Below are 14,860 nucleotides of genomic sequence, written 5' to 3'. Positions count from 1 at the left end.
AAATGTTCATATAAGATTCTGTTCACAACAGGCTCATCCCTGAATGTATGAACCTGGTTCATACATAGATTTGCCCAGCTATAAACCAAAACTGAACCAAATAGAATCCATTGATAGTATTTCATATAACTTCGTGTTTAAATTTAAAAATTCCTGGCAGTGCATATTTTAACACCTCAGCATTCAGTGTGCAACTGACATATGCTTTGCAAGTTTTCTAAAGTGCTAAGTAAGAATTCACCCAGCTGTGTACCACATCTGCTTCTAGCTCTGGCTCCTCATTTCACAGATGAACACTCCACCTTCAGCACACAGGAAACAGAAAATAGGTTCCTCCCCAGCTGCCTAACACTTGTGAAAATTAAATAACCTAATGGGCACAGAGGATGGAAAGTAGAGAACACAGCCCACCAGAGACTGAGGATAAGCAGCCAAGCATCACCCCAGTCCCCACATCTTCAGTCTGAAAGGAGTCATAATGGGAACCAAGCCCAAACAAACTCTTCTGTCAAGCCTCACCACTTTAGTGACTCCTAGGAGCCTGTTACAACTTAGGCACAGTTAGCTCAGTCTTTTGTTTGCTAAAATTTGCAACAGAAACTGGTTTGTCTCCTTCTAACAAGCCCCTTCACCAGAAAACATGGACAGGTATGGCAAATGGGATCAAGGTATCTTTATTTTACCAGAAGCTTGACTTTTCAGACTACCAAGAGTATGTTTCAGACCCACTATAAGGGGGAAACCTGCTAGTGATTTGCTGAATTTCAATGCAGAAGTAAAAGGGATGGATTTGGATACAAAATACATCTGCAAACTAATGGACCAGACAAAATCCAGCTGCATTTCCTACTCACAGCTCCCTCCTTTGCTCCCTACCCAGTAGCCCTTCAAACAAGGTATTTTCTGAGACAGACCTCCTAAAGAGAAAGGGTTTTTTTTAAAACTAAGCATTTAATTACCACCAATACAAATATTCTTCTGCTAGGGAGAAAGTTTATCTTGTGTTTTCTGTGTTTGTTCTTGCTAATATACTGCAAAAGGAACCATTAAGTAAGTACTGATTGCACATGGCCTATCATCCCCTCACCATCTATGCCCCCCTCCATCAAAGCAATAAACCAGTGAAAGGCCAGAAAAAGTCATTACTTCTTTACTGCCATGTCAATTTAGGGGAGAAAAAAGGAAGCCCTTTAAAAAGCATGTTAGAAGGAAGTCTGGTATTTCACAAAGCTATCATTTGTGATAAAACAAAATACATAGGAGGTGTCTGAAATCAAAGCCAGTGTAAGAAATGAAGAAATCACAGCAGGAGTCAAAACATTCAGTTCAGAGCAGAGCCCAATCACACAGTGGTACATGGAAGCCAAAGGCACAAATAAATAAACTGATTTGCAAATCACACCTGAAATCAAAGGCAGGAATAGAACCCAGACCTCCAAACTGCAAAATTACATCATCAAGTCTGTCTTCAGCTCACCTGCCTATCTCTTTTCTAAGTGTTTAAGTGATCTCCCAACTCTTGTCAATGAAGAATGACAAGCATCTAAGTAGGTGGAGTGCAGTGGCTGATAGGCCCAGCCTCCATCCTCTGCAATTTATATTTAACCTCATCTCAGAGTCTTCCTACCCACCCCTGCTCCCTTATGCCTTCTGCTCCCTATAATCCCTCAGAGCATGTGAAAGAAAGTTCAGACTTCCCATAAGGAAATGAATGCTTTCATCCTCAACAGGACAGGATTTTTCTGATCGGTCTGACAGTCTACAGATTTCCATGTGTAAATTCTTCTGAAATCATGCACAAGGTTGTGAGTTCTGAGCTGAATGAGAACTGTAATCTTCAAAGCAAATTACTTACCAGATTAAAGTTCTCAGTTCTAAACAGCAAACTTTTAGTATATGTGTGATTACTCTGTGCCAGGCTTTTCCTGACCATTCTTTAAGGAGGTTGCACTGCAATCACCATCTGTATCTATGAGGCTCAAGGACAATACAGATTTTAAATTTGCTTCTGTATCTGCAAATGGACCTGTCAGAAACAATGGTATCAAGCTATGATTTCAAACACACAGGAAATCTGCCAGGAATACTTTAGCTATCTTGAGGTAAGCGCCCCAGCTTCAAATCAGTGTGTGGCAATTTAATTTTTTTAATGTTATTTCCCTCAGCAGCTTGCTTTGGCTAAGTTCTCTGGACTAGGCTCTTTTATTTGTCATGCATGACTAACTTTAAGCCTCCCAAGCTACAAAAAAAGGCTTCTCCAATTTCAGTGGGTTTGGTTCAGGTATCCTCACAATGCAGAAAAGCCAAAAAGAACAAGTGCTTCTCAAAATAAGGGAAAACTTTTCAAGTATACCTGACCAGGTGAGGTACCAATTGCAGCTGATGGGTGGCTGTAGAACTCTGGCCTCTGGTGCAGAACCTTGCTGGCACAGCCCCTGCTCTCACAGTTGAGGCTCTCTTTGGAGCCAAGCAACCAGTTCGAAGCAAAGTCAGACTTTAAATTCTCTCACTTTCTTTTACAGGCAACACCAATTGCCAATAATATAAAAACATAAAAGAGAAGCTTAAATACAAGCATGAACATAAACAACTGGGGAAGACTGAGAGGCACAAGCACAAAGCAAAATTAGGTCTATTGTAGGAGTAGCATGAAAAATTTTGCAATTTAACACCTCATTTAGGAACACCTCTCAGGGTTCTTCCTACTCAGTGCAGTGAGTGTTAGCTCTGCATGAATGAAGCTAAAGGGTACCAAAGCAGATCTCTCACATGTTGCTGTCCCTCAGTAGCTGCATTTCATGGAGGAATATTCTGGCCAAGTGTGGATTGTCCACACACAGGTGATCAGTACTGACTGGTGCAATGTGGCTCTTGTCTCAAATTCCCAACTTCCTCCCAAGTCTGCTGAACAGCCCAAGTCTGGGACAGCCTGGGAGGAGCTTTGCAGGTCACCTTTCAGTGAAAAGATAACACTGGTAGTGTCAGTAATGTGTGACAGATCCGTTTTGATGGAAAATCTGCCCTGGCATATTAAGAGGGTGCCAGAATTGCAATTCAAATATCGATGTCTCAAAGTCAGGAGAAGCAAGGTTGGAGCAGAGGTGTCACAGTAACTCCCTCCCAAAGACAGAGCACTCAGCTGTCATTCCCTGCAGGAGGGCAGCCTGTGTTTGTGTGGCACCAGGGCTGCCTGTGTGCTCTGAATCTGCTCGCCCAAGGACAGGGCAGAACCGGACAGACCAGCTTAGGAACAGCTGAATGTTTCCTTTGTTAGCAAAGCTCTTTGAAAGGTCTTTCCTATGTTTGCCCACTGGCAAACTGTTTCAGGAATGCATAAGACAAATCCATGAATGAATTGCAGCACAGGTACTAAAACATGCAAATCAGCAATTTAAGCCCAGTGACTGTAACTGTACTGCCTCATCAAAAAGCACAGGAACTTTCCAGTCATACAGACCATCACCTTGGCACACACCAACAGATGCTCTAAGCATGAACTAGCACTGAGAACTTTCTTTTCTCACTATCACCAAAGAATGCTATGTCTGGTATGCATATACTTGAGTATTTGGTCTTGGGACAAGATTTCTATTTACCCTCCTACAATACAGACACCTCTAACAGCAGAGCAAGAGACCACCAAATGGAAATTTACTGCAGTGTGTTAAGAGCATATTAAATAAGATTTTAAATGTTTTATTGCATCACTTACCTCAAAGAAACTATTAAACTGTCTACCATGATCTTTTAATGCAAGGTATCTTGAAGTGAAAAATTCCTCTTCACTGTGGTACAGCACAATGACAATCACACACAAATCCTACAAAAAGAAAGGAGAAAAACAATTAACACTGCTTATTCAGTATTTCCCAGGATATCTATAAATCTGCAGACACAACTACATTAGCCATCTCTACTTCAATTCTTGGGACTCTATAGCAATTCAAACTGAATATCCAGTGTATGTTACAGAAATAAACTGTACACACACCATTTTTTGCAACAGGATTTCAGTATTACCAAAGTGCTCTGCAGAAATACTGTGGGATGCAAAATCTTGGTTTGATTCCCAAGAAAGCAAATCTGATGTCAGACTTACTTGCCTTTTGAATTTGCATTCCTGGTATGTTACTTGTATAACAATAAAGCAAACAATCTTATTTAAAGTCTTGTGTTAATAAAATTCATAGAAATTAACCTGGGTTTATAACTTCTAATGTACCTAATATTATTAATACACTCTGCATTTGGTGAGCAATGCAAGGATGACTCTGTGAGTGCTTATACAGTTTGCAGAAAAAACCTGAAGAGCAGCGTTGTTTCCTCTACTAGAGATGGAAAACCTACCCACAATGAAGTGAAATGCCTTACCCACAGTGAAGGAGGAAATCTGGAGTTAAACAGCATTCTGAATGGAAATTTAACTGATCCTTATTTCTAAGTACTATCAGTGCATCACCACTACTGTGAAAACACAGAAACCCTCCCAGCCCTTGGGAGGATTACCCAAACACACTTCCATTTGTTTGTAAATAATCTCAAATGTTCAGACATCTGGGAAGTTCTTATTTTACTAAATTTGAAATCATATATTGGGCATCTAAAATGCACCCGAATTTTCAGGCTGGAAGGAGATCCTTGCAGTAAGGAAATACAGCATAAATCAGAAGGGCTGGTGGGAAAGTGGCAAGGAGGGAGGGAAAGAGGAAATAAAACACTATTAGAACATAAATCATACATTTCAAACCTTAGTCAACCACTGTCTGTATCTTTCCCTTTACAAGTGGTTACATGCTGAAATGCAGTGGAGTGAAGAGAAACAAGAGAACGCTGCTGTTCACAGATAAAGAGCTCTCAATTTCTGTCAGACAGCCAGATAATTGAAAACTGCCTAGAATGGGACAGGACTGGCAAGAACAGAAGAAATGTGCAGTTAGACAAAGTACAGATCCTGCTGCTAGGAAAATGCAGATTGTTTGCAGCTGGACAGGTTAAATACTCCCTACCTTCTCCTAAAAATCAAACAACAACAAATTTGGATTAGGAAATCCCAAAATACTTGTAACATCTTCAAAAGAGAATTCCACAATTGATTAATGATTTGATTGTTTAGTTTCTTAATGGAAGGCATTAAAAGTTGAGTACTTGGGAAAGTATCACAACAAAAGTTCTGTATGTAACAGGTTTGAGTCAGTCCTGAGGAAGAAAACACTAAGGCTGAGCTAAACTTCATCCTCTCCTGCAGTTTCACAGTTGTCAGTAGATATCAGAGGTTTTCTCAAACTTCTTCATAGTTTTCCCTACTTAACACTGTAAAATTGGCTTGTTATAAGATGGGAAGCACTTCTGAGAACAGATTTTTAGTCTGGATCTCCTGCAACAGTTCACACCATTTGAGATTTTAGCACATTCAGTAAAAGCTGCATTCCTTTAAACATTAGGCAAGTCCATACATCCAGCACAGATCCCCTAAGACAGGATTTACTAATTCTGAACTGAGAAGGAAATAAATGTCTCTCTGCTTACAACCTGACTCTTAATTACCAAGCATACTGAGGTACAATAGTTGTTTATATCACTTATTGAAGATGGAGAATCCGTCTGTGACGTGCATTGTAACCAACATGGTTTAAAGTTCTTATCATCTTGGTCTTTTTTCAGATATACTCTTCCAGATTTTTCACTCCACAATAATCTTTTCATCCAAAAACCTTGTATGGAGTGACACAGTCTCAAAAGAACACTGCTCCGGGACACAAAAACACTGAAAAAGCAATGTACACTCCACTAATCCCTTCTATAAACTGCACCTCGTTTGAAAAACAGGAAAGATAATATGATAGATCTAGTTTGGCAAAGTAACAAGAGAAGGACCAGAGTGTTTCTGGAGACTGTTCTTTAAAAGAGTGCCTAAAGTCCATGCATATGTTTTCAATTTTTTTCAGTTCATTTGTATCTTCATTGTCAATGGCAGGCTGCATTACTAACTCTACTTTCAGCTGCATTTCAATGCCTCTTGCAAAACACCTCTCACCACAACTCATAGATGCATTTCTTTTGAAATATCATTTGTAGCACTTAGTGTAAAAACTGCTAAATATTTAAGTGACTTGAAGAGCTTGCTTTCCAGATTGTTTAAGAGCCTAGGTGCTTACAGCCTAGTGAAAGGCATGTCATTTTGGCAGTGGTGTCTTTGATATGAAAATGTGCAAACGTGACAATCATTTTCCCTCCAGAAGATCCAGGGCAAAATGAATACCTGAAATGGCTACACAGTTAACACTGGGATTGAATAACATGAATTTGGCAGGGAAACTTTCAAAAGCCTGATGAAGTGTACTTGTGTTCAATAAGTCTTGCATTGTAAAAGTCAAATTGCCTTCCCAGAAGGGGCTGAAAAGCACTATAGACCTTTCTAGCAAAAAAACCTTTAGTAACCCTGCATAAAGCAGAATATATATTAATTTCTTAACTGGAACAACCCACACTCATCTACTTCACAGAGTCAGCAAGGCTTTCTCCACTGCATTAAAACATTTGACTTTTCAGCAGTGTTCCCTATTTCACTTCCAAGCTGGATGAGAACAAGATTGATCTATGAAACTGGGTGGAGGAAAAAAAACCAACAAAAACACACCCTCCCAGAAAATCAATCAACTAAACCAACCAACTACCTCACAGGATGAAATAGAATACAAACCTCTCCAGGGGTGACAATGACAGGGAGAAGTGTTTCATTCCCTATAATGAAATGCGCAATGGGTCACAGAAATGATTAAAGGACCCTGCTTAAAGTCTCCTCCCCTTTCACAGTGCAGGTGAGTGGTTGTAACACCTCCCACCTGCTGCTGCTGTCTCAGCAGCAATTACCAAGCTATTGCTCAGCAATTGCAATTACTCAGCATTGCTACCAAGCAATGAAACGAGCCCATCATAACCATCCCTTAACTTGATATTTACTGACATCCACCCAGACCCTTTCTCACAACATTAGGAAATAAAAATATTAATTTGTAATGGAGATTTAAAAAAGGGGTGGGGATTGAAAATGTCAATAAGAAACCTAATCTAATAAGCTCATTGGCAATCACAGAAATTTGCTGATAAGGACAAAAAAGATTTCTCAAGGAGTTAAATGACACAATACACAGAATTATCTGGACAGACACGACAGATACAGAAAGTTAAGAAAAGAGGAAGAAAGTTCTTCTGAGAAGTCAAAGATAAGAGTTATCCTTTCGCTAATTAACTTCAAGAAACGTCTTCCTACTCAGAGGTTTGAAATTTTGCAGAAAGCCAATGTTATCCTAACCTCTTAATTATCATGGGACTACTCACATGTGGCTTTTCATGTGACTGTGCCCTTTGTGTATTGTGAGTGGATGGTATTTCACTTCCATGAATTCCTGTGTCATTTTAGCATCAATCTGTTCTTCTTGTAAGTCCTGTCAACAACACATACATCTGCATCTATCTATTAACAGAAATTCCTGAACATGTGCTTCTGTACAGGACCTACTAAAACAATGCAAGCCCCTCTATTTTAACTCACAACAAGAATGTGAGATTCATCTTACAGAAACAGACAGTAACTCAACCAAGTTCAGAAGTGCTCTGAGCTTTTAGCCTCTTCTACTGTGGTGCCTTTCATATATATGAAGCCAACTTCAATTTCCTTCAATGTTTTGGTTTTTTTTTTTTTTGGTCAGATTATTTATTTGCCAGGTACTGACAATGCCAACTTGAAGCAAGCATGAAAGTAGAGCATTGTTCCAAAGTCATGTTTTCACTGATAGGAAAAGTTCTCATTTTGTTGCTTGTTCGTTTTTGGTTTTTTAGGGTGTTTTTGCTTGTTTGGTTGGTTTTTGGGGGGTAGTGAGGGGGTAATCATAAATAAAGAACATCTAGAGTATCACACCCTTTAAGACTGCCTTGGAATCTGTCGCCTCGCACATTTGTAAAGTACAGTGTATCTGTTGGTTTAGTTGTTCAAATCTATTAAATCATGTTCAGTGCAAGTCCTTTGGATTGCATCCAAAATTCACTACATTCACAAGACTTTGATAAAGCACTCACAGTTTGCCAGGTTTATCTAGCTACATAATTTGTGCATACATCCAACAGCTTGAACTGCAGCTGTTGACACCTACCACCAGAGTTTTAATCTCTTCAAATATTCATTAACTACATTAAAACATACACTTGTCTCTGAAAGCTGCATAAAAGAGAAATCTAGCATTAGATCTGATGAAAAGTTCTGATACTTACATGGAGAAAACATTTTATTTAAACAAAAATGGCAAGTTGCTCCACCTAACCCTGCAGGTAGCTTTCTCTTTAATTTGAAATGCTTTGAGAACTTTCAGGTTCTCCTTCTGGGTGTGCCCAGAACTCCTGCAGTCCAAGAAAGCTCAGTGCCTGTCTCCAGTGTAAGCTTGATCAAGATACAGTTTTCATTGTGTGAAAAATGCCAATCACTTGTTTTAAAAATTTTAAAACTTTCATAGTAATAAAATGGTTATAAAAATAGTAATACAGTTAGAGTAATAATAATTTGGACAATTTGAATTAGGACAATAAGAGACAACAGAAACAAAGAGTTACAGACGTCCAGGTACCTTTTTCTGGGCAGCACAAGCCCAAAAAAGGACCCACGTTAACAGAGGATTAACCCTTAAAAACAACAGCCTGTTGCATATTCATACACTTCATACATGATGCATAAATTCCATTCAAATACAGAATTCTGTCTGATCAGTGTCAACTTCTTAATCCTAATGGCATCGTCCCGCCTGAGAGAGGCAGGAAGAAGTTCTTTTCCCCTGATAATGGGGCAATAAATTCTCTTTTTCTGATAGATTGAGGTGTCCTGTGGCTGCTATATGTTATAAACTAAAACTATATTTAACACACTACTTAAGAGAATTAATACAGCATTACTTTCTAACACAACACATAGAATATTCATTTTAATAATTGCGAAAAACCAATCATAAAATCCGCATTTTTCACAATTGCTTTGCCTGAAATCTCACACGCAGGGAGCACAGTAAGAATGCTCCACCAACAGCATCATACCCGGAGCTGCCGTGCTGGAGCCCTGGCTCGGGGCTCGCTGAGTCACCCCCGGCCCGGGGCGCGCCCCGCCCGCGGCACCGCCCGCCCGGACAGCGGGAGCGCCGCTCTCCCGGGACAGCAATGCTGCACGGGGCACCCAACACACAGCGCAATGCTGCACGGGGCACCCAACACACACCGCAATGCTGCACCGGGCACCCGACACACACCGCAATGCTGCACCGGGCACCCAACACACACCCCGGGCTGCTGCACGGGGCACCCAACACACACCGCAATGCTGCACGGGGCACCCAACACACACCGCAATGCTGCACGGGGCACCCGACACACACCGCAATGCTGCACCGGGCACCCGACACACAGCGCAATGCTGCACCGGGCACCCGACACACAGCGCAATGCTGCACCGGGCGCCCGACAAACACCCCGGGCTGCTGCACGGGGCACCCAAACCCACAATAGAACAGTATCGGAGAGGCCAGAGCCGCCCTGGGTACCCAGGAATTTTGGTCATGTTTCTAGAGCTCTAATTCAGCAAATATTTCGCTTCTCAGAGAATAAATTCAGCTCATTTGGCCGGATTTCAGTGGAAGAAGTGTGTAACCCAACCATTTGGCATCTGACCCTGTAATATTTAATTGTTCACTGAAAATCTAGCAGGCAAAGGTGGCAGAATCCAACAGTAACCGTACACACAATTTCCCAAAATATCCGTTCACAAAATCCAACTTCTGCTTTTAAAAATATAATTATTCTGGAGGGTGCCACGATTCAAACAATTTGCTTCCATCTTTCATGAAGAATATATATGATCAACAATTTTCTTCCATCTTTCATGAAGAATTCATAATTTAAGATCAAACAAGGGTTGTGACAATAATCTTGTAAGTTGAGGGGAGAAGCAGGAAAGTGCATGCTTAAAGGTCATGAGTTGCAGTCAAATTTGAGTAGTAGGACTTCTTTTAATTATTTTTGGTCTTTGCTCATACCACTGATTAGATATTTGCTGAATGTGCACTAGTAATAAAAATATCATAAAACTGGAAGGATTGCAATAATGAGCCTGGTCTGAAATTTACTAAAGTCTTCTTAAACTCAATAGTTGGCTTAAATATGGATTTAAGACCATAGGCCTGATCATCAATTAAAGTATATTGCTGTGGTATAAAATTCAAAACCAATTCAATTGTAAAGAAAACACACTGGAATAGCAGTGTTAAATTGATTCATAATTCTGACATTATTTACAATCACCAAACTCTGAAAAAGTAGTTTATGTGGAGTTCAGACTTACTAAACTTTAAAAAGAGTCCAGAAAACACAAAACCAAGTGTCAGAAAAACTGAATTGGTTGTTCTTTGAAATAATAACCCAGAGGAATGATACTTTCTCAAGATTCAGGCTGCACTAAAATTTCTTTATTAGTCTGATTTTATCCCCTTTTTTACCTTTTGAAAGTGTTAGATAATTCTCACAAAAGCTTACTGCATGTAAAGTTCTCATGTGCAGCTTCCAGGCAAAGGACAATTATGCAAAACATAAAATTAATCACAAAGTTGAGATCATATCACCCTCCAAATTGCCAAAGAGATTTTTGGGATGCAACTGTGTGGAAACAACTGCAAACCTACCTTAAGTGCATTTCAAGATTTCAGAGTGGTAGACTGTGCAGTTTTGGCCAAATCCCTGAATTAGTTTCAAAACTGTGCTTAGCAACCACATGGTGGTTGGTTTTCTACCTTCCCTTCTCTGTCTAAAGAGGTACTGTAGTAATCTTGATACCAGCTTGTCACCATTCACTGGTTTAAGGAATTTCAGCTCTTGTCAGAGCTGTTCTGGATAACTAGTGCAGAACAAACTGGAAAGACCTTCTATAAGACAAGTGTGCAGAGATGTGCAGAGACCGAGTTCTGTTCCCATATGAAAGACCTTCCTCAGTGCTCAACTGGGATATTCCACCTGTGCTGTGTAAATGTGGCTGAATATTCCCTTTGCCCACAGATCCACTAACACTCACTCCATACATAACCATTAAGAACTCCCTGTTCCACACTTAACCACCCCAGAGAACTGAAAGGTTCAAGCAGTTTCAGCACTTGAAAACCATGAAAGCCATCACAGCTCTATGTAATAGAAATCATTACCTCTTCTAACAAAACACATTCCATGTAGTTGAATAAATTTTCCTTTCCTTGTAAAAACCTTTCTTGCTACAATCTGAATCTTCTAAATCAAGAATGCAGAAGGGGCTGAATATGTAAGAGGAAGGGGAGATTACAAGTTAAAAATCCTTTTCATTAAACAACCTTTCTTAAGCATTCTATAATCCCAATCAACACTCATCTGATTACTGATGTAGAAAGATATGGAAAAAATAACACTGACCAGCCCAAAAAATCAGGTAGAAATACCTGAAATCTCTATAACCATTGATACAAAATAGATGAATTCCTCATTGTTGTGACAAGCAAGAGAAACAAATCTGTGTGAACATTGCTGTGATTGAAGACTGAGAGTCCTGCCTACAAAATGAGCAGTAACAGCACAAATTTGTTTTCAACAAGTTCCTGTTCTAATTACTTTTCTACCAAATGTAAGTAGGTGGAGAGGTGCTTTAGGTTTGGTTCAGGTACTGGTTTGAGACCCACTCCATTTTGTGGAAACTCAGGTAAAACTGTCTGCTGTGACTGGTAGCTAGAATGCCCTGGATGGAAATAACTGAGAGAAGGATTATAAATGAAATGGCAGTCTGTAAATCTATTTATTTAGTAGAAGGCTTAATGATATTGATATTGCCAAGCATCTAACTGCATTTCAGAACTGAGAATAATGGAAATTTCTTAGAGCCTCTATTAGTCATACTAATTTCTTTACCTGTAAATATGTCAAAGAAAATTAACTTTTCCTACACTCTTCTCAGAAGAGCATAAGAAAATTTAATCTTTAACCTTCTTTAATGAAGGCCATTTTCAGAATTGAAGAAAGGTTGAAAGTTAGAAGCTTTTCCTAGTCTCCCTTAAAGCACAGGCTCCCAGCAGCATTTCACTGGTGGCTCTGAGGACCAACTGTCTTGTGCATGAAAACCAAGGACCCACCAGCTCCACTCAGAGTTGTAACACACCCTGTTTAAAAAGGTCAAAGAAAACAAATATTTCAGCAAAGCTAATTGAAGGCACATGCACAAGGAAAGTAAAACACAACATATTTCAGGAGTATAATCAGCTCTTTCTGAGTAATGCAGCCCGGAGACACTCCTCTCATTATGTGAAAATCATGTATATTACATAATTATTGTGAAGTTAGAAGATACTGTCCTTCTGCAAAAAGGAAACCTGATTTTCACCCATCTGTTTAATAAGAATGTCTGTCTGGCAGACACAAGTCCTTTTTTTCCTTTTTTAAAACTGCTACCCATGAGAATGGTGTTCAAAAAACATTGTAAATACATGCCTAAGCATCAATATCCTCCATGTAGTAAAAGAAAGGACAAAATGTAGGAAGCTGTGCCTTGGAGAATAATTTTTAAAGTATTGGGCAACATTCAACGTCATTTATAGGTGAAGAACAACTGTTCCTGTTGCTAATGTACCCTCTGAAAGAAATATTTCATTTACTGATAAATAGATGTGTGTGCCATTAGCCTACCACAATTAACTCTCTGCATTACTCCAACACAAATAGAAAAACTGATGTAAACTACCCTTTCCATCAATTAGAGCTGATTCACAATAACATTAGAGTAAAAGGAGTCAGCAATTCCTCTGTGAACTCACAGAAACATTTCTGGCAATATAAAAATCCTGAACTTCATAGCTGTGACTTCCTAAGGAAGGAGTTAAGCATTAGAGGAAGGCTTAAATATATCACAGTCCTCATTTTTTTTAAATTTAAAAAAAGTCTCCCCATCAAGTTACTACCTGAACACTTACAATCTCAAAATATTAGCTTAATATTAACTACAAGATTCCTTCTGTTCTATTGGCATGATTTCTGAGGTGTTGACCAGTGTCAGAACACAACATGGAGGACAGTACGAGATGTGGACTTGTAATCTTTGTTTGCTTATTCAGAAATGAAGTATTTTCTTTGCCATATCAGTGGGAACCATCTCTCTGCACAAGTGATACCTCCAAATAACAATTCTTTCTGGGAATATTCCTTCATTATCCACAGCAGACAACGATAGAAGTGTTTCAGTACAGAGACACTGCAAAGTCAAACCAAACCACTTTTAAACTTCTTAGCCAACCTCTAATGGCTAAGCTAAGCCTTCTTAGTCCTTGGAAGAGATCACTTTGCATCTCCCAGTTACCAGAGAAAACACAGACTGGTCAAGAATGACTCAGTATTTCTCTTCTGGGTAGCTATTCATATCCACTATCATCAGAGATGTTTAATTTTCTAAAGTTAAACTCTATTTAACAGAGGAACAGTTAGTAACTGGAACATGTGCCTATAAATACAAGACAGGCATCCTATTGAAATTAGCAGGAATATCCTTGGGATTCAATTTCAAACTTCAGCTACAGTGACTCCAAGGGCTTCTGTAGCATTATTCTTGATGTACTAAACTATAAATGGGATAAAAACCATTTCTGGGAACTCCAGAGATTTCCCTGCCTGTTATGTAGCTCTCTGCCTTGGGTTAGGCATTCTAAAGGAAGGTTGGCATTCCCTCAGGACTGAATGGGTCTTTGACACAGAAGAACAATTAGGGGAAAAAACCCCAAAGAAACCCAACCCAAAGCTATTTGTTAGTACAGGTAAAAGCAAGGCAATTCCATGTCAGTTTATCAGTCCATATACTTAGAAATAAAATATATTTATAAATGGATATGCCAGGCCACAACCCAACTTGTCTCTCTGCCCTGCAGTTTGGCAGCAAAGGAACAAAATCTTGGTAGTCCAAGGACTCACCCCAGTGTTTCAGTGCAGGGCTGCTCTGCAGACCACTGACTCCTGTTCTCTCTCTAATGGAGATTAATGTGGGCACACATCCCAAAATAACTCCCCAAATCTTTTCCTACACAAGTTTTCAAGGATAAGTGTTTTAACATGCATTTCAATACTGCCAAAACTGGAAGGAAAAACACCACAGGTACCCACTGACAGACATTTTGTACTAACAAATGTCCAAGAAAAAGTGACCAAGGCTTTCATAACAGACTCTAAACATGATGAAAGTCCTCTTCTGCAGTCAGCAAACTGTTTTATTTTGGCAAAAAGAAGAGATTTCTCTTTTCTACCATGCAATTCCTACATGACTTGGGCTTCACTTCAATCAGTGAGCAATACTGTGTTCAACTCAGCTGTCATGAAAAAGCTGAACAACAGCTTGGCTGTGCTGTACTGGGGCATGGAGGGCCAGAGGGGCACCATCCTAAACATTCAAACACCACCTTGTCCTCTGGCATTTGGGATCATTTGGGCACCAAACACTTGCTAAATAGTTTCAGTACATGAAAGCAACACAAGGCTTCAGCTGACCAGAGACCAGACTCAAGGATGTTGAACTTCTCAGGTACCCCTGTGGGAATATAATTTTAGGGACCGCTAAAAAATAAGTGAAACATGTTCAAAATAAACAGTGCTGAGATTATTCTAGCATCCTGGTAACTGCTGAACATGCCTTTGCTCAATAAAGCATAAAAAAATCAACTGTTCACATCAAGGAAATGTCATATACCCAATAGTAAGACTTAGATGTTTTATTTTTAAAGAGGAAGTATAGAAAACTGCTAGATCATGGACAGAAAAACAGCTCACCATGTAGCTTACA

At 39.5% G+C, this 14,860-nt stretch overlaps 1 protein-coding gene across 1 annotated transcript in view; it reads right to left on the bottom strand.

Annotated features, from left to right (window-relative positions):
* Window positions 1–3,822, bottom strand: part of THSD4 (thrombospondin type 1 domain containing 4) — a 212,098-nt gene extending 208,276 nt beyond the window's left edge. Inside the window, exon 1 of the mRNA XM_066558881.1 lies at window positions 3,713–3,822. Within this exon, the coding sequence (XP_066414978.1) occupies window positions 3,713–3,741 (29 nt within the window). The 5' untranslated portion in view covers window positions 3,742–3,822. The remainder of the gene's footprint in view (window positions 1–3,712) is intronic.
* Between the last annotated feature and the right edge of the window lie 11,038 nt (window positions 3,823–14,860).

Source organism: Molothrus aeneus, chromosome 13, assembly GCF_037042795.1.
Source record: "Molothrus aeneus isolate 106 chromosome 13, BPBGC_Maene_1.0, whole genome shotgun sequence".
Taxonomy (NCBI): domain Eukaryota; kingdom Metazoa; phylum Chordata; class Aves; order Passeriformes; family Icteridae; genus Molothrus; species Molothrus aeneus.
This window is presented reverse-complemented; position numbering and strand designations above follow the sequence as displayed.